General features: G+C 41.3%; 2 protein-coding genes across 2 annotated transcripts in view; one reads left to right on the plus strand and one right to left on the minus strand.

Moving 5' to 3' along the window:
• The first annotated feature begins 6,857 nt into the window (after positions 1–6,857).
• Positions 6,858–15,178, plus strand: LOC148343089 (thrombospondin-1-like). Its single transcript, XM_088315218.1, has 22 exons — positions 6,858–7,027; positions 7,121–7,204; positions 7,288–7,847; positions 7,928–8,006; positions 8,282–8,371; positions 8,683–8,792; positions 9,103–9,228; positions 9,487–9,583; positions 9,681–9,854; positions 9,933–10,109; positions 10,189–10,362; positions 10,437–10,717; positions 10,802–11,020; positions 11,113–11,220; positions 11,386–11,545; positions 11,662–11,780; positions 12,078–12,312; positions 12,382–12,609; positions 12,698–12,969; positions 13,055–13,152; positions 13,234–13,373; positions 13,467–15,178. The coding sequence occupies exons 2-22, from the start codon at positions 7,141–7,143 to the stop codon at positions 13,472–13,474; spliced, it is 3,519 nt and encodes a 1,172-aa protein (XP_088171344.1). The 5' UTR covers positions 6,858–7,027; positions 7,121–7,140; the 3' UTR covers positions 13,475–15,178.
• Positions 15,179–19,015: 3,837 nt separating this feature from the next.
• Positions 19,016–23,859, minus strand: part of fsip1 (fibrous sheath interacting protein 1) — a 35,934-nt gene continuing 31,090 nt past the window's right edge. Inside the window, exon 9 of the mRNA XM_088307510.1 lies at positions 19,016–19,099. Within this exon, the coding sequence (XP_088163636.1) occupies positions 19,016–19,099 (84 nt within the window). The remainder of the gene's footprint in view (positions 19,100–23,859) is intronic.

The following is a 23,859-nucleotide window of genomic DNA, read 5'->3' on the forward strand; positions in this document are numbered from 1 at the left end:
CGATGATATACACGTGCGGCCAAGGTGAATGGAATGCGTCAATAGTGTTAATCCTGAAAGAACGAAGCCACATCGTTCCCAGCCAATACGATGAAATAAATCTACCGAGTGAGATTCTACTTTTGACGTGAAGGATGCGGAGCCAGAATGTCTTTTGATGGCCCCAAATACACGTTGGAGAACGAGTGAATCAGGTAGAGCGCAGAGATGCTGCTCGTTGGCGTGTTACACTGGAAATAATACGTCCGCTTATCTTGCGCGTATGATGAGTTCTACTTTACTCTCAGCGACTTGATTTACAAGCGTGGACTTAACTCGCGTTTTGGACATTATGTCCAACAAAAGCGGCTGAGCGGGAACTGTGAATAAATCACCACACCGTCAGACCATCACTTGCCAGGAGTCCTTGTCTGTCTGCTGTAGCCTGAGGTTGTTTTCCTCACGGAATCAAGGTTCATATTAAATGTGTAGAGGAATGTACAATCAGATTCACAATTAGCCAAACCCACCACACCCTGTGTGATTTTCCAGCTTTTATTACCATTGCACGTGGCAAACGTTGATTGTAATTTACGCTTTAAAGCACAAATGATCACAATAAATCAAGCGTTAACTACTCTACTACAGCGCACAACAACATAGCAACACTGCACGGGAACTCTTGATTAAGTCCTGTTTGATGTCAATAGTTGACTGGCCTCGAGCGGGTACACCCAAAAGTAGTTTCCAGTCAAATGGAAGGTACATACAAACAAACAACAATTTACACTCACATTCCCACCAATGGATAAAAGTAGACTAATTACTCATCCTCGAATTGCCTAACTTGAACTTGTTTAATGATATACTTTAATTAAAGAATGTGAAGAATGTGTTGACCTAATATTCTTCTTGGAGAGCACGTTGGCCTAATTTTCCGTACATGAACTTTAGTTTAATAACTATGTTATGAGAGTATGTTTTTATAAAATATATTTTTACACGGTACTATTTTTTTCAAACTAACAAACACATGCAAACATTTTCTTTGGGAGACTGGAACGGATTAATGGCATTGCCATTCATTTCAATGGGGAAAGACAATTTGAATTAACGGAGTGGTTGTGGTTATCCTCAGCATGCCACTTACGCTTTAACACAGTTGACAACTGCATCCGCAGTCAGTTGTTTTGAACCATCGTAGACAAGCAAATGCAATGGGTGTCTTAGCAGTGTGTTTTTAACTACGCCCAAACTACACAAATGAGATTTCTGGCCCAAACCCAAACAAACATATGGGTACACAAAACAGTCCAAGTATTCACTTAAGAGCTAAGATGTGTAGAATTCCAAGGTCATGCCCAATAAATGTGGTCGGGGGGTATTGGCATCGTAAGGCTTAAGGCTTCAAAGAATTTATAGAAAAAGTGGGTCAGATAGAAAGAATTGGAAGAAAGAACAAGCCTGAACCGCAAATAAGGGAGACAGCGCCATGCTTGGATCAAATACAAGGAAGAAGGAGCGATAATAGCAAACACGTGCAGGTAACCAGGGTGGGGCGGGAAAAACACTTAAGGCGGAAGACAACATTCAACAGAAAGTAATAAACAACTCATTGAGGTGGAAGAAGTACTGACACGACATAAGTTGAATTACACGTTTTTTTTAATGGTAAAAGCAGAATTATTAATTGAAATACTTATAAAGCGGTGGAACACAAAATTAGAAAAATAATCCCCATTTTCAGCTATCAAAGCAATCTGACATTTTATTCCGCACTGCCGCCTACCATTGACGGAAATTTACGTCAAAGTGCTCACAGGCTCGACTTGCGAACATCACATGACCAAACCCAAAAGACAGGTGAGCCGTGACCTCCTCCACCACGCTGCCTGTGAGACATTGCTAATCTTTTCCCCATCCTTACAAACTCATTTGTGTCGTCCCGATTCTCCCAAATGCCAAAGAAAGCATCATGTAATGTATGAGGATAAATATATCTCCAAGTTGACAGAATGAGGTGGCATTCATCATGGAGTTGGCAGGTTTCAGGGACTGCAGGAGGCAATATGCTGTAAAATAGCTGCTCGGTATCTTGGGACATGACAACACCAAGCGTTTAACATCCATGTTTCCATGGTCACGGCACACACGTCGCACAATCAGAGCTGCATTTTACGAGGACAAGGCTAGGAAACGGCATTTCCACAGCAAGTGGAGCTTGCATATGTGTGCTAAGGAAATACATTTTGCCTGTGAAGCCCACTGGATAATGTTTTTGCTTTGCTCCTTCCTAAGGAGACATTGTGGGATAGAATTATTTTTTTGCAGCAAATCTTCCGATCTTTTGTGGAATTTTACATGTTTTATGGTTAATTGAGATTGTTAACAGTCTTTGAGTATTAAGACTTTTTTTGTTGCTACACATACGGAAAGACAGAATAAGATCATAACAATCATAGCAATACTCATCTTTTGGAGGTAAGATGCTAAGCTAAAAATGTTTTTTTTTTTTTTTAGAAAAGGTTACTTAGTTCACCTATGTCTCGAGGATTGAAATATCACAGTCCTGTTCGCTAAATAATTTTTTGTTCATTTTGAAAATGTTTTTGTTTAATGACTCTACTGTGTTTAGTGTCACTGTCAATATACTATTAGCATAAATGTTGCTATTGCTAATTTTATGCTAAAAACTCACTCAGGTTATGTTTTACTTTGCATATTATGTTACTATCCATTTGTGTGCTCATGATGGACCGTGCTTTTCACAAAAGAAACTGCCTCAAACGCAACACACCTTCGACATCCAACTTTTCTTTGTGCCCTTCAACAGCATTCATTTAGCGGTAGAAAGCTAATGTATTGCCGACACCATCACTCAGCACATCACAGCTACGGGTCACCACGGATGACTTGTACGATATGTGAGTGAGAAGACGCGCATCCATTAAATATAGGCACGTCATGACATCACTTGAACGTATTTACTGCCACTAATTTATCTTTTTTTCATTGCATTTTTCCTCACTTACGTCAGATTCTAAATGCAGAAATGCGTCTGACTCACGGTGACGATGAAAGCGATCATGTTTTATACTTTTCACTGAACCAAACACAGAGATGATCTTCTGTTACAGATAAGATCATTTCCCCTCCTGTTTGACAGAAGCAATGGCGAATGGCTAGCGAACACTGTTCAGGCATGCGCCAGAGACTAAAAAAAAAAAAAAAACTTTCCCAACTCATCTCCCATGCATCTCTTGGGAAAAATACTTTTTGACTCACAAACTTCCTGGTAATCGGTCACTTGAGATTGCTTGTGAACACTTTCTGCACCAAATATTCGCTGTTATTTGTCCACAAAGATAAACACCAATAGGATGACCCTCGTTTATCTTGTCCATTTACTGCTAAAATTCATTTCATATTCATGCATTGATGACGTTTATGGGTTATTAAAGAATTGGAGGGCAATTAAGTCGCCCACACAAAATTCATAAAAAAAAAAAAACGAGGACTTACCTCAAAATGAGCTTGGCGAAATCATTTCAGATGAGTCATGTCGCTAACATTTGTTTTTCTCCTCCTCTCCATGGACAAAAAAGTCTTAGCAACACGGTTGTGTGAGTGTTGAGGGGCACACAGCGCATAATTACTGGCACGATTGGTTAAGAAATGGTCTGTAGCTTCTAATAAATTCAGCTTATTGTTAAATGCTATGGGACCAAAATTGAAAAATAAAATAGAGGAAAATCCAACATTTAATTCAAATGCTTTTATACAAGTTGTATTCAGTTGAAACGACCACATCAAGAATATTTTCTTGTTCATGAAATCACGTGTACTACAATTATCAAGCACCCTTGATGTTAATAATTTTATATAACCCACTTTTGTCAGCAAAATAGCACCTAACCTCCATGTTGGGAGTTCGATGGGGTTCAGGTCTGCAAAAAATTCCAGAATTAATTGCGATTAATCACATTTTTTTCCTACTACTCTTTTTTTAAGCTTTAAACAGGTATTTACTTGAATCATATATTGTAATAAATGTAAAATCACTAAATATAAAGTGCTTTTTCAATTATCAAATTAATTCTTGATCTTTGATTATGAGCTAAATGGAGTCATCTTCGCAGGGATTTTTCTTCAATTCTTAAAATGTACAGCTAATATGGTACAGTGTTTGAGTTTGGCTTTGCAAGATATGCAAATTAACTGATTTGATTTTAGTTGAAATTAATGATTTTTTTAGTTTAAATTAATCTTGAGTTAATGCTTTAATTTTGACAGCCCTAATATATATATATATATATATTTATGTATATATATATTTATGCATATATATATATATATATATGTATATATATATTTATGTATATATATATTTACGTATATATATATATATATATATATTTATGTATATGTATATATATATATATATATATATATATATATATATATATATATATATATATATATATATATATATATATATATATATATGTATAGTGGCTCCTGATTGATTAGTCTCAGTGTTCAACAACAGCGATCATCTGGCTGATTTCCACACATTCTAAATGTTTTGGAGTGAGTCATGGCGCTGTGTGTTTTGACATGTAACTACAGAAGCTTCTTACGCACACTTTCCACTATCTTTGTTGAGACACGGCCGTTTGTTTTACCTGAGAATCGACGTACTTGAGGCCTCCCCCCGGGCCGTTGCAAAGCAGGTACCGCAGGAGTGGCGGGCCTCCTCCTTAAAAAAAGGTAAAGTTCAAACAACTTACTGCTGCAGGCGCTTGAAACTGTTTCTAAGGTTTGTTGTTTTGATTATTAGTACATGCCAAGTCATAATAAATAAACCAAATTCTCAGGTGCCTTTCCAGGTCAAACAATTTTTTTTTTCATGCTTATAGTTAGGTAATGCACACTGTGACCCCATTAAAAATATTTTTAAAAATACATCAAAACCGACCATCATTATTTTTTCAAAGACAGATTTTTACCTCACTTGTGTGTGCAATCTCATTCCATTACAAAGGAGCACCCAATGAGCTACAAAAAAAAAAAAAGATGCATATCTATTTGCCTTGAGACTGTGATTCCAAATCTCAAAATGCTCTCATCCACCAGTATGAATCATCATGAGGACTCTCCTCCTCAGTGTGGTGCAGTGTAAATGTTTCTAATCTATGGGCTGCTTCCGGCGCGGCTGTTCAGTCTTTTGGCGCTCGAGCATCATCTTGTCAGTTGTGCCTCCCACGCCGTGAGGTCACACTCACGCAGTCGTCCCAACTGACTGATAGCAAACATCCTTCCCACCGGGCCCAAAACTCTTCTCCCACCTACACCATGTTTTTCATTTGAATCACAGTTTTGGATCAGTGAGCAGTTCTGCGGCTTTAACGTCTCTTTTGGCCTTTCTAACATGTATACAGGTGTCTTTTGTCACCTACTGTATGTCTAACCCACTTTTAAATGTGGTGAAAGTGTGACGTAGATCTTGACCAACAGCTTTCCACACCATGTCTGCTCTGTGCTGGAAAAATTAAAGGACACGCGCACACAATGACTTACATCTGTTAGATGATTGCATGATTTGATGTGAAATTGGTTCATTGGCATTTTTGTTTATTGAAGCAGCCTTGCTCATATATTGAGAGAGTGATTGCACATATTGATGCACTCAAATTCAAATACTGGACCATATTAGCTGCACATCTTTAGCACATCTCAGAACAAAAAAAAAAAAAGCATCCTGCTCAAGTGGGTCTTGCAAACCAACAACTGTTGTGTGGTGCTTGTGGGCAAAGCTAAATTTACTGTGTAAAAATATGAAAAATTCCTGTGAAGATGACGCTGTTTCGATCAAATTCAAGGAGAGATGTGAAAAAAGGTTTTGAACAGACTATATAAAAATATATAGTTCATATTTAGCAATTTTACATTCATTCCAAGATATTATTCAAGTAAATATCTGTCACAAACTTCACAAAAAAATTGCAGTTGAAAAATGTGATTAATTGCAATTAATTACCAATTTTTCCCGATGAATTAATTAAAAAAATATATTTTATATATATATATATATATATATATATATATATATATATATATATATATATATATATATATATATATATATATATATATATATATATATACTATTATTATTGTTATTATTACTATTATTATTTATTATTATTATTGTCATTATACAAATACAATATAATAGAGCCCATGTACAAGTGTTTTGTGCACTGGTTAATAATATCACTATCAGAGAAAAAAAATCATAAATACAGATTGATAGATAGATAGACGTTCCTGAGAGGTCCAGACAAATCTCTGTGTTGCTCACTGAGTCACCTGGTGGTCACATTAAAAAATAACACAATGTGAAACGTCCTCAACTGGACAGTTTGGAAACTGGGAGCCGCAAGAAAGAACAAAGAAAATATTGATGAAGATACTTAAGTACATACAGTAATTAAGGCAATATTTTGTTTTTATTAATAGAAATACAAATGGCCCGCCTATAAAGTGTCCGGGTGATTCGGGCACATACACATTGCCCTTATGTTGTAATACAATGTAAAAGTTAATAATAGCCCATACGTATTAACCGGGCAATTAAGCGTGCATTAGAACGGAAACGCCCCCACCCTTGGCACGGCTGAGTCTATGGAATATTTGTCCGCTGAGCTTGTGGAATGCATTTTTGTGCGCGTCTCGGATGTGACTGCGACGGGCTGTGTGAGGTAAGAGGTCCGGATCCGCCCTGCGAGAGCGAGACTGTGCACATCTGGCCTGCCATTGGTGCAGCTCGCGTCTCAGGAATGTCTCTCAACCCTTCAAATAGCCTCCACTTGCGCCCTAACAGGCAGTCACTCAGTGCAATCGAACTTGAGAGCATCATTTGGAGAAATAATTACTTTTGATTTGAGACTCAAGAAAAAGAGACAGGAGAAATAATAACAGGATTTTTTTTTTTTTTTTTTAAATCCGCTTAACTTTATTTTTCAAGGACTCTTCTGTTTATAAGGTTTGTAAAATTTCTATTATTAACTCTTGTTCATAAATGACCAATTCTGGTGTGAAATGAATGTAATGTGATTTATTCTTGTCTTTATTTTAGTTTTGACTTGCGATAAAGAGATGATGCTGCGTGGCATCTTTCTGTTGTTGATGCTTTGGCGTTGTGAGGGTGCGATATTGGCAGGTGAGAATGCAGAAAAATGAGTTACATCTGCATTTTCCTTGTGTCATGTCTATAAAAAATGTATATGTGTCGTTGTTCCACAGAGTCCCGAGATGACAACAGTGTTTATGACTTATTCGATCTGGTGCGGGTAGACAACAAGCACAATGGAGTGACTTTGGTCAAAGGGGCTGACCCGTACAGCCCGGCGTACAAAGTTTTGAATGCAGACCTGATCCCCCCGGTCCCCGACAGTTCCTTCGGGGACCTTATTGACTCAATCCAGTTAGAGAGAGGCTTCATCCTTCTGGTCAACCTGAAGCAGTCCAAGAGGAACAGAGGAAGCCTCCTGACCATTGAGAAGAAAGACGGCTCGGGTCCCCTGTTGGAGATCATCTCCAACGGCAAGGCCAACACGGTGGATGTCTTCTACTCCACCGGCAACCAACAGCAGCTGGTGTCCATCGAGGAGGCCCACGTCGCTACAGGACACTGGAAGAACATCACCCTCTTCTTCCAGGACGACCGCGTGAAACTCTTCGTGGGCTGCGATGAAATCAATGTGTCCGAGATGGACGAGCCCATCCAGAAAGTGTTGTCCCCGGAGCTGGCGGACATCGCCAGGCTCAGGATTGCGAAGGGAGCAGCTAGGGACAAATTTATGGTAAGGACACAATCAAAGTCTTCTTCATTGCTGCATATTTGTTTGGAACACGTCTGTTAAATGCTATACCTTTATTACAGGGGGTGCTTCAGAATGTGAGATTCGTCTTTGGGACAACCCTGGAGACAATTCTGAGAAATAAGGGATGCCAAAATGGAGGTAAGGCTTCAGAGTATGTTGTGGGGTAGGGAGCTGGGTTTGCTATTTCTCCAGTTTTGGAGCATACCTGTAACTTGTTTTTGCCTCAGGAGCAGTTCTATAATTAGCTTGTCAACGCCCAAATGATGATTGTGAAGTAATAATGGTAAAATAAAGGGGGACGGAAGTTAAAGTTTCTGCAGTCCGGTGCACAGAAAGAGACTGAAACAATACGTCCATTTATTAATGATGCCAAAGAGTATTATTGATCAATCGCATTGTGCTCCCACCTGCAGCTGCCTTGACTGACATCCTGACTCTGGGAAACACAATGAACGGCTCCAGCCCTGCCATTAGGACTGACTACACCGGCCACAAAACCAAAGGTGAGACCTTCTCCACTACTTGGTGCATTTGATGTCATTTTATTGTGCTAGCTTTTACGTACTATACCTCTCATGAGATTAAAAACTAAAATTTTGAGCTAAGGTAAGAGTTGCCTCCTCACGAATGCTGTTGAAACTTTCTCTGATTTGGCATTTCAGTAAGAAAAGATTGGATTAAAAAAGTATTTATGTATGACTCTATTTACCAATGCAAAGCACCACGTGAGTCCACTCTGTGAAAAAAAACATTCAATATGAATCAGACAGTCATTTTGGAGGTAACATTATTAACTCGGTTCTCCGCGCTCCAGATCTACAGTCGTTCTGTGGCCTCTCCTGCGAGGACATCGCCGGCCTCTTCAACGAAGTGCGAGGACTCGGCATGGTGGTGAAGCAAGTGACCAACGAGCTGCGTAAAGTGGTAAGCGCCGCAGATCCGCTCCTTGTCTCTTTGCATCCAAGTTAGCGCATTCCCGGTGCCACTTGTCACTGTCGTGGCAGCCCGTGGCCAAGTTCCTAATGAGAGCCATGTGAATCCGCAACTATGTTGCTTATATTTGTATTGCTTCAATAGAGTCAGGCTGTGTCTTAATCATTATGTCGGATGGTGATTCATTTGTGCTGGAACTTTGGCAATGTGAAAGTTTTCCATCCTTGGTCCCAAGCTTGCACCCCTCACTCCCCCTCAGCCGCCTCACCCCCACTCATTCTATTCCTATTTTTTCCTGCAGTCTGAAGTTAGCGCCAAGATTCAAGATCAAATCAAGAACCACAGCAGTGTTTGCATCCACAATGGGATTGTGCACAACGACAGAGACGAGTGGACCGTGGATGACTGCACCGAATGTACCTGCCAGGTAAGCAAAAAAACAGTTGTGTTTCCTACGACGGGGGCCAACACAATGTGAAAAGCTTAGTCAGGCAGCAGTACAGATTTTATTGAAACAAACAAAAGCAAGCACGGGGACAATTTCCCTGCTTGGATGTCAGAGTTCTGATTTCAAATAAAGCTGGAGTGTCTTGTACCTGATTACAATCATGAAAAATGTGTAAAAACGTGAACCCTGACATGCAACTCATGATACTTGTACTAATCTGACTGTCCTTCCAATTAGAACTCTGCCACTGTGTGTCGAAAAATCTCCTGCCCTCTGATTCCCTGCACCAATGGCACCGTGCCAGAGGGAGAGTGCTGCCCCCGATGTGGAAATCGTAAGTTTTTCTTTCTTCAAATACTGTGAGTTCAGAGCCTTAACCTTGATGTAGAAGTAAAACGATTTACTAACCTTCTCTACCTCCCCGCTTCCAGCAAGTGACTCTGCTGAGGACGACTGGTCCCCCTGGTCTCAGTGGACCCGCTGTTCCGTGACTTGTGGTCGGGGCATCCAGCAGCGTGGACGCTCTTGCGATCGCATCAACAGCAACTGTGAGGGCACCTCAGTCCAAACACGCGACTGTTTCCCTCAAGAATGTGACAAACGCTGTAAGTAAGACTTCATTGAAATTGTATCGACTCTAGCGATGAAGGATTAGGAATGATTTGTGTATCCGGCGCTCGCAGTCAAACAAGACGGAGGTTGGAGCCATTGGTCACCCTGGTCGTCATGCTCTGTGACCTGTGGGGAGGGGGTCATCACTCGCATACGCCTCTGCAACTCTCCAACTCCCCAGATGGGCGGCATGGACTGCCAGGGAGAGGGACGCCAAACTGAAATCTGCCAAAAGTCACCTTGTCCCAGTAAGCTCAATTTTATCATCCGCTATACTTCCAGAGTGTAGAAGAACCAACTGATTGTTGTAATTTATCAAACTTTCAGTCGATGGTGGTTGGGGACCTTGGTCACCATGGGACACATGCACTGTTACTTGTAATGGAGGCATCCAGAATCGCAAACGTCGCTGTTCTGATCCAATTCCCAAATATGGTGGAAAGGACTGTGTTGGAGATGCCACCACATCCCAAGTGTGCAACAAACAGGACTGTCCCATTGGTAAGCATATAGAATTATCTCTGAATTGTTTAGAAATGACAATTGCATTACATAACACCAATTTTTCTCTGCAGACGGTTGCCTCTCCAACCCATGCTTCCCTGGCTCAAAGTGTATCAGTTTCCCTGATGGCTCATTCGAGTGTGGCAAGTGTCCACTCGGCTACAAAGGAAATGGCATCACCTGCAAAGACATCGATGAGTGCAAGGAGGTACCCGATGCGTGCCATACACACAACGGAGTCCATCGCTGTGAGAACACAGAGCCAGGTTACAACTGCCAGCCATGCCCTGCCCGTTACTCCGGTCCTCAGCCGTTCGGAAGGGGGGTGGAGCAGGCCACTGCGAAAAAACAGGTTTGAATTATCACTTAGCGCTTGCTCTTGACCAGAAACAATCAGTTTGTGTTTTATTAACTAACCGAGACGTTTTGTTTCCAGGTTTGCAAACCTCGTAACCCATGCCAGGATGGTAGCCACAACTGCAACAAAAACGCCAACTGCATTTACTTGGGCGTCTTCTCCGAGTCCATGTTCCGCTGTGAATGCAAGCCTGGCTACGCTGGCAATGGCCATATCTGTGGAGAAGATACTGACCTGGATGGTTGGCCCAACTCTGACTTGTTATGTGTGGCCAATGCCACCTACCACTGCAAGAAGGTAACCTCAAACTACGACACAAATCCAAAAGACTACAAACCCATGATAAAACCGCTTAACCAAACTGCTTATGTTCTTCTTTTTGTATACAGGATAACTGCCCCAACCTTCCCAATTCTGGTCAGGAAGATCATGACAAGGATGGCCGTGGTGATGAATGTGACCACGATGATGACAATGATGGTATCCCTGATGATAGGGTGAGTAATCGAAGCAGTGTATTTTGTTGGTTTCACGCCAAGCCTTCCCCACAGGCAAGACATAGCCACAAATCAGCTTTACGCACACCAATAGTTTGAAAAACAATCACTATTCAACATCATACATTTTAATAATTCAATTCCTTTTTCTTCATATCTCCTTAGGACAACTGCCCGAGAGTGTACAACCCCGCTCAGTATGATGCAGACAGGGATGATATTGGTGACAGTTGTGACAACTGTATTTTTGAGGCAAACACTGACCAGACCGACACTGACAATAATGGGGAGGGGGATGCCTGCGCTGTGGATATTGACGGTGATGGTAAGTGACCTTTTCCAATCCCTATAGTGGTATTATATTTCAGAGCTTCACAGCGTCGAAAAGAAACATTAGCTTGTTCCCGTAGGCTAATACGACTATGTGCTTCAACTCAACAGGCGTTCTGAATGAGAATGACAACTGCCCATATGTTTACAACGTGGACCAGAGAGATACGGATCGTGACGGGGTGGGAGACCACTGCGATAACTGCCCTCTTGAGCATAACCCTGATCAGGTAATGTTAGATCTCGGCTTATTCATTGCTTGCATGGATCTACGGCGTGCTGTGAAAAAAATGTCGAGGATGTGTCTGGAAGCCATAGAGGCTATAAATTGACTTTAAAGAAAGAGAGGAATGTGTCAGCTTCATCCAACTTTGAATCAAATGTGATTTGAGGAACGCGGTTTTAGCTTGCACGCCTGAATACAAGGGACTGCTTTTAAATCCCATCCAGAGAATTGTTTCTCACGCTAAAGAGTAACAGTCTCCAAGTGTTCAGGCTGTAAAACTAAAAATTCCTTTCTCCTACAGACTGACTCAGACTCGGATCTAGTGGGAGACAAGTGTGACAACAACCAGGACATTGACGAGGATGGCCACCAGAACAATCTAGACAACTGCCCTTACATACCAAACGCCAACCAGGCAGACCACGACAAGGACGGCAAGGGCGACGCCTGTGACCACGATGACGACAATGACGGTATTCCCGATGACAAGGACAATTGCAGACTGGCCTTTAACCCCGATCAGGTGGACTCTGATGGTGAGTCTTTGTCACTTCACTCATCACATATTTATAATTTCTGTGACTCATGACAAATGTTTTTTTTAGGCGATGGCCGAGGTGATGTGTGCAAAGACGATTTCGACCAAGACAACGTCCTAGATATTTATGACGTTTGCCCAGAGAACTTTGCCATCAGTGAAACTGACTTCCGCCGGTTCCAGATGGTTCCCCTTGATCCTAAAGGCACTTCCCAGATTGATCCCAACTGGGTGGTCAGACATCAGGGCAAGGAGTTGGTACAGACTGTCAACTGCGACCCAGGCATTGCCGTTGGTACGCAACCACATATCCACACACATCTTTAGAGATTTTTTTAGAACGCATGTAAGACTTAACCTAAACCACCTCTTCTTCCAACAAGGTTTTGACGAGTTCAGCGCTGTCGACTTCAGCGGAACGTTCTTCGTCAACACAGACCGAGACGATGACTATGCCGGATTTGTCTTTGGCTACCAGTCAAGTTCTCGATTCTACACAGTCATGTGGAAGCAGATCACACAGACCTATTGGTCTCACACTCCCACGAGGGCACAAGGCTACTCGGGCCTGTCTATCAAAGTGGTAAACTCCACCACCGGCCCTGGTGAGCACCTGAGGAATGCGCTGTGGCACACTGGAGACACCCCGGGACAGGTGAGCACTCAATTTGGTATGAATCAAACGGTGCTCTTGGTTAAAGATTGGAAGTCTTTTTAACATTTAACATATTGATTTACAGGTGCGCACTCTGTGGCACGACCCTAAGAACATTGGCTGGAAAGACTTCACCGCCTACAGATGGCACCTGATCCATAGACCAAAGAGTGGACTTATTAGGTAAATTGTGAACACCAGGAAAGGAATTGTGTCATCTTTATTATTTGAAAGTATCTCACCTGATTGTTCTTTTGTTTTTAGAGTTGTGATGTACGAGGGCAAGAGAATCATGGCTGACTCTGGAAACATCTTTGACAAAACCTATGCCGGGGGGCGACTAGGGTTGTACGTCTTCTCCCAGGAGATGGTTTACTTTTCCGACCTTAAATATGAATGTAGAGGTAAGATTTAAAACCGACAGACGGCCGTTACTTGAAGTCTTTGTAAAACATTCAACAGTAGACTCATCCGTCTGTTTTCAATTTCTTTCACAGATTCCTAATGCCTTTAAGACACATCCTGGTAGAAGAACATCTTCCAGTTTGACAATACAATCCAGGAAATGCACGTTGGAGGAATGCTGAGCAAGAGTGGTAGTGAGGTAACGTGACCTCAGGACTTGAAAGCTAAACGAAAGTTCAATGATATATCTGCACCAAATTGATATTACGAGCGCAGCGCTGCTCAGAAGAATATGGCCCCTGCCTTGCCTTTGCATCCAAATTGGGGACGCCACATTTATTGCTTTGCACACCTGAACTATGCTGGTATTTCTCTGTGGAGGAAGGATCAAAGAGGAATTCCTTCTTTTCGTTTTCTTTTCATCCTCGAGCATTAATGTACATCTGCTGTGGACTCTAAGATTCTCGTTTTGAAGAAAGCAGTAGGAGAACTTTCTCTGGCTGGGGGAATATTCCCTCTCGGTGGAGCTATTGATAGTTTGGAATGAATGTTATGTGAGTGAGTTTTGAGTGAACGTGCACGTGTATTAGCTCCCAAATAGTCAAAGAAAAAAAAAAGGGCTATTTTTTTTTCGCCATTCTATTCAGTCACCCATCCAAACCTACTTATTGAAGGTCTTCTACCTAGGGATGGCCAAACAAGAGAACTTCTCAGGTTAAGAGCACAAAAAGGAGAGCACAGGGCCCAAAGCAGCAAATATTCTGTAATGCTTTGGAATTATGATTTTTTTTTGGGCAAATATTATGTAGTGCATCAATTATCTTTTATCATATTTAAGGTTTTAAATAGAAAGGAAGGGCATAATTATATTATTAATCGATCATTTCTAATTCCGTCGTGCACTAATGCAACCAGCAGAGGTGCTATTCAGTTCCAACTATTTTGCTGTCCGAAGAAGTGAATAATGATCGGAAGCTGAGTTACATCCACACTTAGTCTAGGTAGCACTATTCTGCTCAGTATTGGAACACGAGTTCAGAATTTTCCCTTTAAAACTATTTATATGTCCACACGCCATTAAATGTCCAAATCAGTCAGAAGTCAATTATGTTTCGTTTTGTTTTTTTTAAACTAAAATCGTACCCTTCCACAATGAATCAACATGAGACCCCGGACCATGTATGCGTGTGTACAGCATGCATGATTAGAGTGCCTGGGCTTGTGTGTATATTTCTGACAAAGGAAAAAAAAATAAAAGGATGTCCTTTAAGTACAATTATTACCTCATAAATAGTTTTTGTATTGAGGCCAGCAATAGACAAACAAATCACTTTTCTTACAACAAATTTAATGGCTTCAATTTGCTTTTGGTCCATTTTTTTTTTTTGCAAGACTGTACTGTCAGTCATGTAGTTGTATATAAGATATTTTTCTAAGGAAGGAAAAAAAAGAAGCCCAAATAGGAAAAAAAAAAAGGAAATGTCTTGAGTATGTTTTGCCATGTGTACTTTCCAGTGCCTTTGTTTTGATAAATTATTATGTTGACGTTATGTTATTTGTGTAGATATATGCTATTTAAATAATTTATCTCGAAGCGTAGCCTCGTGGAAACGCTTCTGTCTGTATAAACTCATTTGCACATTAATATGACGATGTCTTTTTTTATTTTGATGACGCTTTTCCATAAACATTTGTACGATAGTTTTTACCAAAAAAAAAAATATATATAAGTGCTGTTTATACTTGTACTTGTTATTTTGTTATATGTCAAGAGAAAAATAAACGCTTCCAGGAAAAAAAAGTATCTCTCGTCGCTTGTGGTCTATGTCAGGCGCCTGTCAAACAAAAAGTTGAACAGTCGGATGGATAGTTCAAGACCCTGGATGTTATATTTACTTTGATTGCGATCTCTTAACTTACAAAAGCAAAAGGGAGTCGAGCAATGCTGTGTCAAGCAACTGGAATCCATTAGTTGGCTCTTCTGATGGTTCAGAGAAAGGGAGTATCCTTGGGACTCAACAGCAGGAAAACTCAGCATGAAATATAACCCTCTTAAACGGCACATTCATACAGATATGATTACACATCACATAGGCATTTCTTTAAACCTTCCAGCGCTGCATTGCGAACGGGGTGATAAATTCACTCACTTCAGCGCCCGTCAATTTGACTTTGCGCTGAGCATTGTCGCTGCATGGCTGTTTTCTTAGAAAACGCCTGAATAGATTTTTTTTTTTGTTTCTAATATTTTTATTCTGAGACAGAACACAGCATTAATAGTTATGCAACAGACGTTTTCCAAAAATACCTGTGGCGATGCAATCCAAACCAGAAATAAACCGGCAACATAACTAGAAAATAAGTGAATGTTTTAGTCTTATCCCGTCAGGTAAGACACAGGCCCAGCAATTCTTATTGGCTGACAGTTATGACCAATATTTAAGATCAATAAGCTACAATCAAATACTGCTTTTCCACCTCTCACTTTGCGCTGAAGTCTACAATTATACAGCTGGAAATTGTTTAAACCATGCTGCACTGAATGTCATCAGTCAAAACAAGACAATGATGACATGAGAACAACAAAGGAGAAGCGGAGGTTTCTTGTATTTGCTATTCAGCACAATCATAATAATGACGCATTTGATTTTGGAGTACTGAGGGTAACAAGAAAAACTTCAGGACGGTGACAACAGCCTGTCACTGAAGCGGCTCCTCAGCCTTGGAATGGAACTGTGTCGTGGATGATCCGGACTGTCCATGATGGACAAGGATGTGTTTAGTGTCCTGTCTGCCACAGATGTCACGCCGTCCAACTCTGAGTCCACAAGAGTCCACCTTCCGTCTCAGTTTACCCAGGCGAGAAGCGTCCTTTTCTTGACACTGCCACTCCAGCAAAAAAAATAACCAATTGCGCATGTGAAGGTGCTTGCTAGGCCTAAACAATATGCCGTTTGAACATCGCGATTGCGCTGTTTCTTTCTTTTTTTTATTAACACGGAAACTTTTGGTTTGTTTCATAAAAGCAGCACGCTACACTATCCTCTACATTGTAGAGACTACACATACCGTCTTGCTCACGCCCCCTGCTAATTAGTCAATTTTCTAGTTTCAATATCGCAATGTACATTGCAGCCTCCCCAAAAATCGCAATGTCATTTTTTTCCCACATTGTGCAGCCCTGGTGCTTTTTTAAGATATTATATGACGTCAGTCTACAGTGGTGTGGGCCTTTCCTGGCGTCGGTTTTGGGAGTCCAGTCCAGCATTTCATCTCAGTGCACACTCAAGTATCTGTACTGGGTCAGGGTGAGATCTGGGCCACCTGAAGTCCAACACACGTTTTTTACTTTTGTTGGGGTTTGGGTGAAGGTGGTTAGAGTCCCAACATCCAACAGTCCTTAATCAGTGTCGGGTCCACTCTTGATTTAGGCCACAATCAAAGTGTCTTCTGCAAACTCCAGATCCGGTTTACCCACAACTGTCATTTTGACAGGCGCTATAGAAAATGGATGTCTGGATGAAATAATTGTGGCCTGTGGAAAATCATCAACAGGAGGTCGCGATGTGTACAGTAAGGTATGGTGCAGTGTAAGGTCTGGCCAGAGAAATCAGACAGTCTAAGAATGCAGCATGTCTCTTTACATCGAGACATTTAACACTGACTCATTCTTGCCGCGTTCAGCTCACCCCTCTTTACACTGCACAGCAAATATGCTCCATCTCTGCTTTTCCTTTGCATCAATATTACTTTGTGAAACCAGGCAAATCTTACTTGCTGAATAGTGTTAACACTACACGTATATTTAAGTTCTTTAAGATTATAGCGAGAATCTCGCCAGGGTCCGACCTCATAGGCTGACATGTTTTCAGTTCACAGGAATGTGAGATTATTCCTACTGTCGGCACGAGGTCACAAAGTGAGGTGAAGAGTGAAGATGAACGGGTCCATAGGTGTCAGCCAGGTGCGCCGTCGCTGCTTGCACTGAGCAAGCACATGCAAACAGAAACTGTCAATAGAGCTAAAAATATCTCTCAAGCAAGACTGAAGGCGAAAACTCTAAAGTAATACACTTTCCCCACACAACTATTAAGAAAATGAACGCGAAACATTGTGACAAACGGTTCCTGGCAGTAGATCACCTGTAGATGCAGGAATGTAACATTACTATTATTGTATATTATATTCGCAATTTATTAATTGCGCCATACCATCTGATGGGGCGTACACCATTCTGCATACAGCCCACAGTCACCACTAATAGACGCATACATAATGTGCACGCCAGAAAAAAGGGATGAGATATACCGTAAAATATACGGAACCTCAATTGTGTTCTGTAATGGCAACATTCTGCAATTTGGTTTATGACTATTAACAAAAGGTTAAGATTCTTGGGCTTTGTGAAAAGAAAAAAAAAATCACGATGAAATTAAAATGTATTTTAATCTTTACAGGGGAACTTATTTTAACCTTCTCTAAATTTCTGAATGCTCATGTTAAGGCCTTTCCACAACAATCCGACGTCGGCTGTTGTGATCAACTGTCACGTCGGCACGTCGGACTGGAAAATGAGCGAGGATACAAAAAGCCGACATAGATGCCAACTACTCCAGACCTTTTGCGCAAGTAGTACCCCTCCATGCTACCGGCACCGATAGTCACTTCATAGCCTTTGACGGTGATTTTGAGTAACGGCGGTCTTATGTGAATGAAAGTGATTATTTCATTTCCCGCTCTTCCGTCCGGCCAGCAGTAATACACATAGAGGAGATGTGAAAATGAGCAAAGTTCATTTAGTTCTTGAGGATTTTCACCGTTTTTCCGCTTTCATCACTTCCTCTTCTTCTCCAGTGCAATGATTCGCTAGCTGACAGCCAATCACAGTGCTCGTTCAACCCAACAGCCTGACCCTATTCTACATGTAGAATCGGCCGAACACGCCCCCTAGTGGCCCCAACATCAGCTGACTTTACTACATCGCACGCTACACCAAACAGACGGCGTGTAGCGACTTTCCAACACCCGACGTCGGATTGAGACTCGAACAGTCGCAGAAATGCATAGAATTGGACAAACATTAACTTTTTCATGGATGAATCAGCTGTTGTGAATTGCTGTTCATCTCCTTGGAAAAGAACGTTAAGCAGTGCAAAAGATACTGAAACAGACAAATAAGTCCTTCAAGTTGTAGAAAACATACTTGACTGTCAAGAACGTCAAATTAGGCTCCGGGTTTATCCTAAAATCTCACCCGAGATCCAAATATCCCTATTTTTTTTGCGATTAGTGTGCGATAACTTTAAAACAGGGTAATACAAGGGTCTTGCTCATGCCAGGAATCGATCTCTCGTAAAAGCATGGAGGAATCTGTTGACCGTAGCATCGTCAAACACGTACGACATCTTATTTATGACTCTTTACATTCAAAAAGACGCACCGCATCCAGAAGGACTGTGAATCACTCAGGTTTATATGAGTTCAAATGACATATCGTGACAGTGAAACGAGTACACTGGGCACAATCGCTCCACTTGACTTGCTTCCTGTTCGAGGTCAGGAAGCTTGATGTCAACGATGGCGCGTGCTTTGACGGACATCTTGACAGCAGGGCCTCGCGTGGAGGCTGTCCATGTTTGTGTCAAGGTTCTGGCTCCGTCTCTGTCAGCTCACAACCATCCAACAGGCAGAGTAACTGCTCCTCACTGAGGCGCTCGGGCTCACTCTGTGCACAGACACAAATATAAAGACTACGTTATGGAGCCGTATGAGTTTCACACGAAGTCTGATTTTTACAAGCACTCCGACACATATTGCGAACTACCGATACTCAAATAATGCATCTTACGTGCCTGTTCTTGCTTATATAAGTGTATACGCAATGTATTATCCATTTAATTTCAGCATTCTCCCTAAATGTGCTCCCTGACAAACATTCTTCAACCGGGCATATGCTCAGCTTTTGAATAATCAACACAAACTGTTCCTTGATGTTGGATGACCCGGGCTAACAGCGCTGGTTTATTTTTCATAATAAGGTATGGCAGCCAAGTGGATGTTCTTTTTTCGTAATCCAAGGAAAACACACTCCAATTGATGTAAGCCTTGTTAGCTCTTGGATTTATTTGAACTGAAATATTGGACTCCACACAAGCAAATCTCTGGCGATGCACGTGAGCTTGCTTCACGCCTGCCGCACAACGAGCGATGCGGCCGAACATGACTGAACTGGACAATCACGAACAAATTAGTCGGTGATTCACACCTGTACACCTGGTGATCGACGCTTGCCTACATATCAAAACAGTGCAACGGAAAATATTTGACCTTCGACCAGGAAACAAATCAAAAAGACTGTACTGATTTTTTTTTTTTTTTATGGAAGCACACACAACATGGTGTGATTAGCAAAGATGAAGAGGACTGCAGGAGAGGGAAAAAAAGGCGAGAACGAATATTTTAAAGGCTGTTGGCATCAGTATTCAGGATCTCAAAGCACACTAAACTGTATCGGTATGGCTTGGACTTTGCTTCATTCACGTCATTTTTGGTGCAAATGCTCTCATCGCAGAGACTCTCCATGCTTCGCTTTTTAGCCACAGGTACATATGAAATTATAAATATAGTTAACTCATTCAATACCATTGACGGATAAATACGTCAAAATCCATTTTTTTTTTTTACTGGGCTGGTTGTGAATGAGTTAAGTAAAGCTATTCTGCGCATACTGTATTTGTACAGCTTGATGGTTGCTAGCTGGATATCACTTTGGACCCGGAAACGTATTTTTTGTTGATGAAGCTGATTTGATACAAAATGGCATTTTGATTTAACACATTTCATACAAATGTTGAATCATAGCCAAACTAGTTGTTGACGGTTAGCCATACATGACTACTAGTTGCAGAAACCTGCACTGTGGACGACATTTCATATACTTTCAGCCGCATTGCTCGGCATGTGGCGCGCCTCAGTTTGTTAAACACGAGTTAGTTATTTAGTGAGTTAGAGAATTACTGTAGCTTGTGAGTCAAATGCTGCAGTTACTTTGTTCATTAGTTATTTGGTTTGTTTGCAGGCTTAAAACATGGATAAAAAAATGGGACTGTTGTATCATTGAGTTTATAAACTGTGTCTAAGTTAAGTTTTTATAGTTAGTTGGAAGTGAGGAAATGATGAGCAAAATGCATTCTTTCAAACTATGGAAAAAAAAACTCTTGCCGCATTTTTGTTGACCACTTGGGCCTATTATGCTACTGTATTTAAATGGCGGTCATGATGATGGGAAACTGAGTTTTTTTTAAGGTGGTATTTAACCTAAAAAGTTTTTGAATCGATGTTACTCATCTGGCAGTAAGCCCGTGCAGATGTTTTCACCGCCACCCAAATGAAGCCCCAAAAAAAAAAAAATAAAAATCACATTCCCGCATCTCATCTTTCCCAACAAGCTGCAGCTAATATTCTTCATCGATCATGAGCACAGTGCCCCTGAGCGGACCACCCTCTGTTGATAGACATCTCCACCAGAGGATCCTGCGCCATGCTCTAAGTACTCCACAATGTAATGACAGCCTTCGGGTCATCGAGGCTTGGCCTGTGTTCCTCATTTATGACCCCCTCAATTACACAGACACTGTATATCATTTTCTCCACAGGCACCGGGGGATGCATTCCAGTCTGGATGACCCCTCCCCCCTACCCCCACCGCCCCTCAAGGCCCTGCCACGATTTTTGTCTTTCGACACACAAGGTGCACAGTGGACTTGACCTTCATCACTCCAAGGGAAAAGTGATTTTATGTTCCCTACAGAAGAGAGAGAGAGAAAAATGGATACACATCACTTTCAATAATAATTGATGTTTCAAGTTGACCCACTTGGAACTTGCAAAAATGACTTTCATTGGCACACTGAGACATTTTTTAAAAAGGAGCGATCAATTGGATATGTCAGTGTTTTTATTCCATGAGAATAGGGCAATAAAAGCGTCCCACTGATTGAGCATGTAATTCTTTTCAACAGTGCCAATTGTCCTGGCAATGGAGAAGGACTCAAAAGTTTAAGGAGAGGTTAGACAAGACTGTTTTAAACTGAAAAGTCTGTAGTTGTGGCTGCCCGTTTAGATGACAGCAATGCTATAGAGCATGGGTGGGCAATCTTTTTGATTGGCGGCCCACAATGAGCTCTAAAATTTGACAGAGGGGAGGAGATGGATGGAGTGTTTTGGAAACCTCACCTCATCGGAGAAAAAAAAAATACATTTAATTTTAAATGAAAATGAACAAAATCATTACTATAAAATATCTGTTTTTGACACACCACAGTATTTAGCAAATAAAACATTAACAAGGTTTATTCATTTAATTTATTTCAAGTTTGGCGCGCTGGATTAAAACATTTAACGGACCGCATGTGGCCCCAGGGCCGTAGTTTGCGCACTGCTGCTTTAGAGTAAGTTTAAACAACAATAACGTACAATGATCAAACGATTGGATGCACGATGCTGAATTTTTACAGATTATCTTGATCCTCAGCATTTTATGCAGTTTATGTAAATCATTGACCCGGGAAAAGGGTGGCTATATCCTGCTTGAAGAGAAATGTAAAAGGTCTGTGAGCTGGGCGTGCCTCAGGATCACCCCAGTTGAACTTGAAGGTGCCTAAAGGGAAGTCTGTGCATTTCCTGCTCAGACAGATGTCCCGTGACCCGAGATAAGTGAAAGAAAATGCATGAAGGGATGGGGTCGTGTTACTAGCATAGTGACGCCTTGAGATACAAATGAGTAAAATGGACGTTTTTGCGCAATTGGGGGTATATAATTCAACACCAACCATCTTCTTAAAAATTGGCACGCCAGAAATGCACAATTCTTGACATGGTGGAAGGTGAAACGGATTTGATGGCGTCCATGTAGGAATTCTTTACAAAGAACTGCAAGCAGACCTTCACAGGAGGATGGCGTAAAGCTGGGCAGGTACACAGATACTACACTATGTCACTGAGATATATGCTTGAATTTTTTTTTTTTCATGTGTTCAAATGTATTTAAAGGGCAAGTCAACCTAAAGAATTCTTTGAATATATTTTCAGCAGTAAAATTCACCTGTTTTTAGCCATCCATCTCTAGGGGTGGCCATTTTGTCACTTCTGTCAACTGAAAATGACCTCACAGTTGCACAGGTGTCAGGTAACGAGCAATCATGGCTCACCTGTTTTCCAAAGCTGAGCCATGATCGGTCGTTATCTGAGCCCTGAGCAACTGGGATGTCTTTTTCAGTCGAACAAAGTGACAAAATGGCCGCCCCAACTGATGGCTAAAAGCGGCTGGATTTTACTGCTCAAAAATATATTCCTCAAACGCAATATTAATCAGAATACCATGTGTCTAGTGGGCCTGCATAGAAAATATTCTTGTAAAGCTATTTTACGGGCCGACTCCACCTTTAAAAATAACTTTTGATTAGTACAAATGTGTTTAAAGTTTTTTTAATGGCGGAGATTTTCATTTAGTTCCGATTTCTACTAGATGACTCTCATGAAATGATCCTAAATTTCCTACGGAGATTAAAAAAAGGACTCAAGAAGGATTCTCTTTTTTTTTTTTTCTACTGCTGTGACTGTAAAAGAAGTTGACCTCTTCTTTCTGTTCTTACGTATTGCTAGCAAGGCCACGGCTATTGGTAATGTCTGTCTCTTGTCTAGAGAGCCTGATCATTAAAAAAAAGCCTTTTCAACAGCTCTCATTCCAGAACTTGAAAGCTATGGCACATGTTAAAGTTTCCAAAGAAAACATGCATGTGTATTCTTCCAAACAGCCCCCTCCCCTTCCGCTGAAGTTATGCAAAGACATGAATAATTAAGTTGAGTCTAAAATGTTCCACAAGGAGACAGAAGATTAGAACCTCAGGAGATAACATTTTAGTGGCCTTTACATCCCATAGCCACAATTCTCCAAGCATCCCAACAATGTTCCCTTTGAGCTTTCTAGCAACCACCTGCCATCCAGAACTAGAACCGGCGGGCCCTGTCGTTTTGCGTCCAGCAGCTAGACACAAACCATATGACCAAAGACTGCGTCTGTGTATTTGGCTCTCATGCATGAAGTCATTTGTCTTTCCGCCGCCTCTGATTGTGAGAAACTATTTAGTTTTGTGTTGACAAAAACGGTGAACGTACAGGATGAAGCAATCCGGTATCGCTTTGACTGAGGTATGTCAAAAGTCACAGTAGCTCCGCCTCCTCACTGTTGAGCTCCTGTACACGCATAAGACAGCTCCGGTTGGCGTTACACAAATTGCGAGCAGCTCGCCTTTCATGGTCACTGACTCGAGTCAAATAAGTCAACTTAATGGTCCGGCGCACTCTCGGGGCCACTTGCACTCAGTGCGCAGGGCAATATTCGATCCATGTGCTTCCCTCTACGCATATGGAATTCCTTACGACGAAGGCCAACAACGCTTTGTTCATTAGCAAACACATGATATC

This window comes from Idiotropiscis lumnitzeri, chromosome 1 (assembly GCF_059441095.1).
Source record: "Idiotropiscis lumnitzeri isolate Australia: NSW breed Sydney's pygmy pipehorse chromosome 1, RoL_Ilum_1.0, whole genome shotgun sequence".
NCBI classification, from domain to species: Eukaryota; Metazoa; Chordata; class Actinopteri; order Syngnathiformes; family Syngnathidae; genus Idiotropiscis; species Idiotropiscis lumnitzeri.

What these genes read in the sequence shown, in the direction of transcription:
- LOC148343089 (XM_088315218.1), top strand. Translation starts at nt 7,141, where the DNA reads ATGATGCTGCGTGGCATCTTTCTGTTGTTGATGCTTTGGCGTTGTGAG. An exon ending in TAAGGGATGCCAAAATGGAG is followed by an intron (nt 8,007 to 8,281) that starts GTAAGGCTTCAG and finishes TCCCACCTGCAG; the next exon opens with CTGCCTTGACTGACATCCTG. An exon ending in TGTGGATATTGACGGTGATG is followed by an intron (nt 11,546 to 11,661) that starts GTAAGTGACCTT and finishes TCAACTCAACAG; the next exon opens with GCGTTCTGAATGAGAATGAC.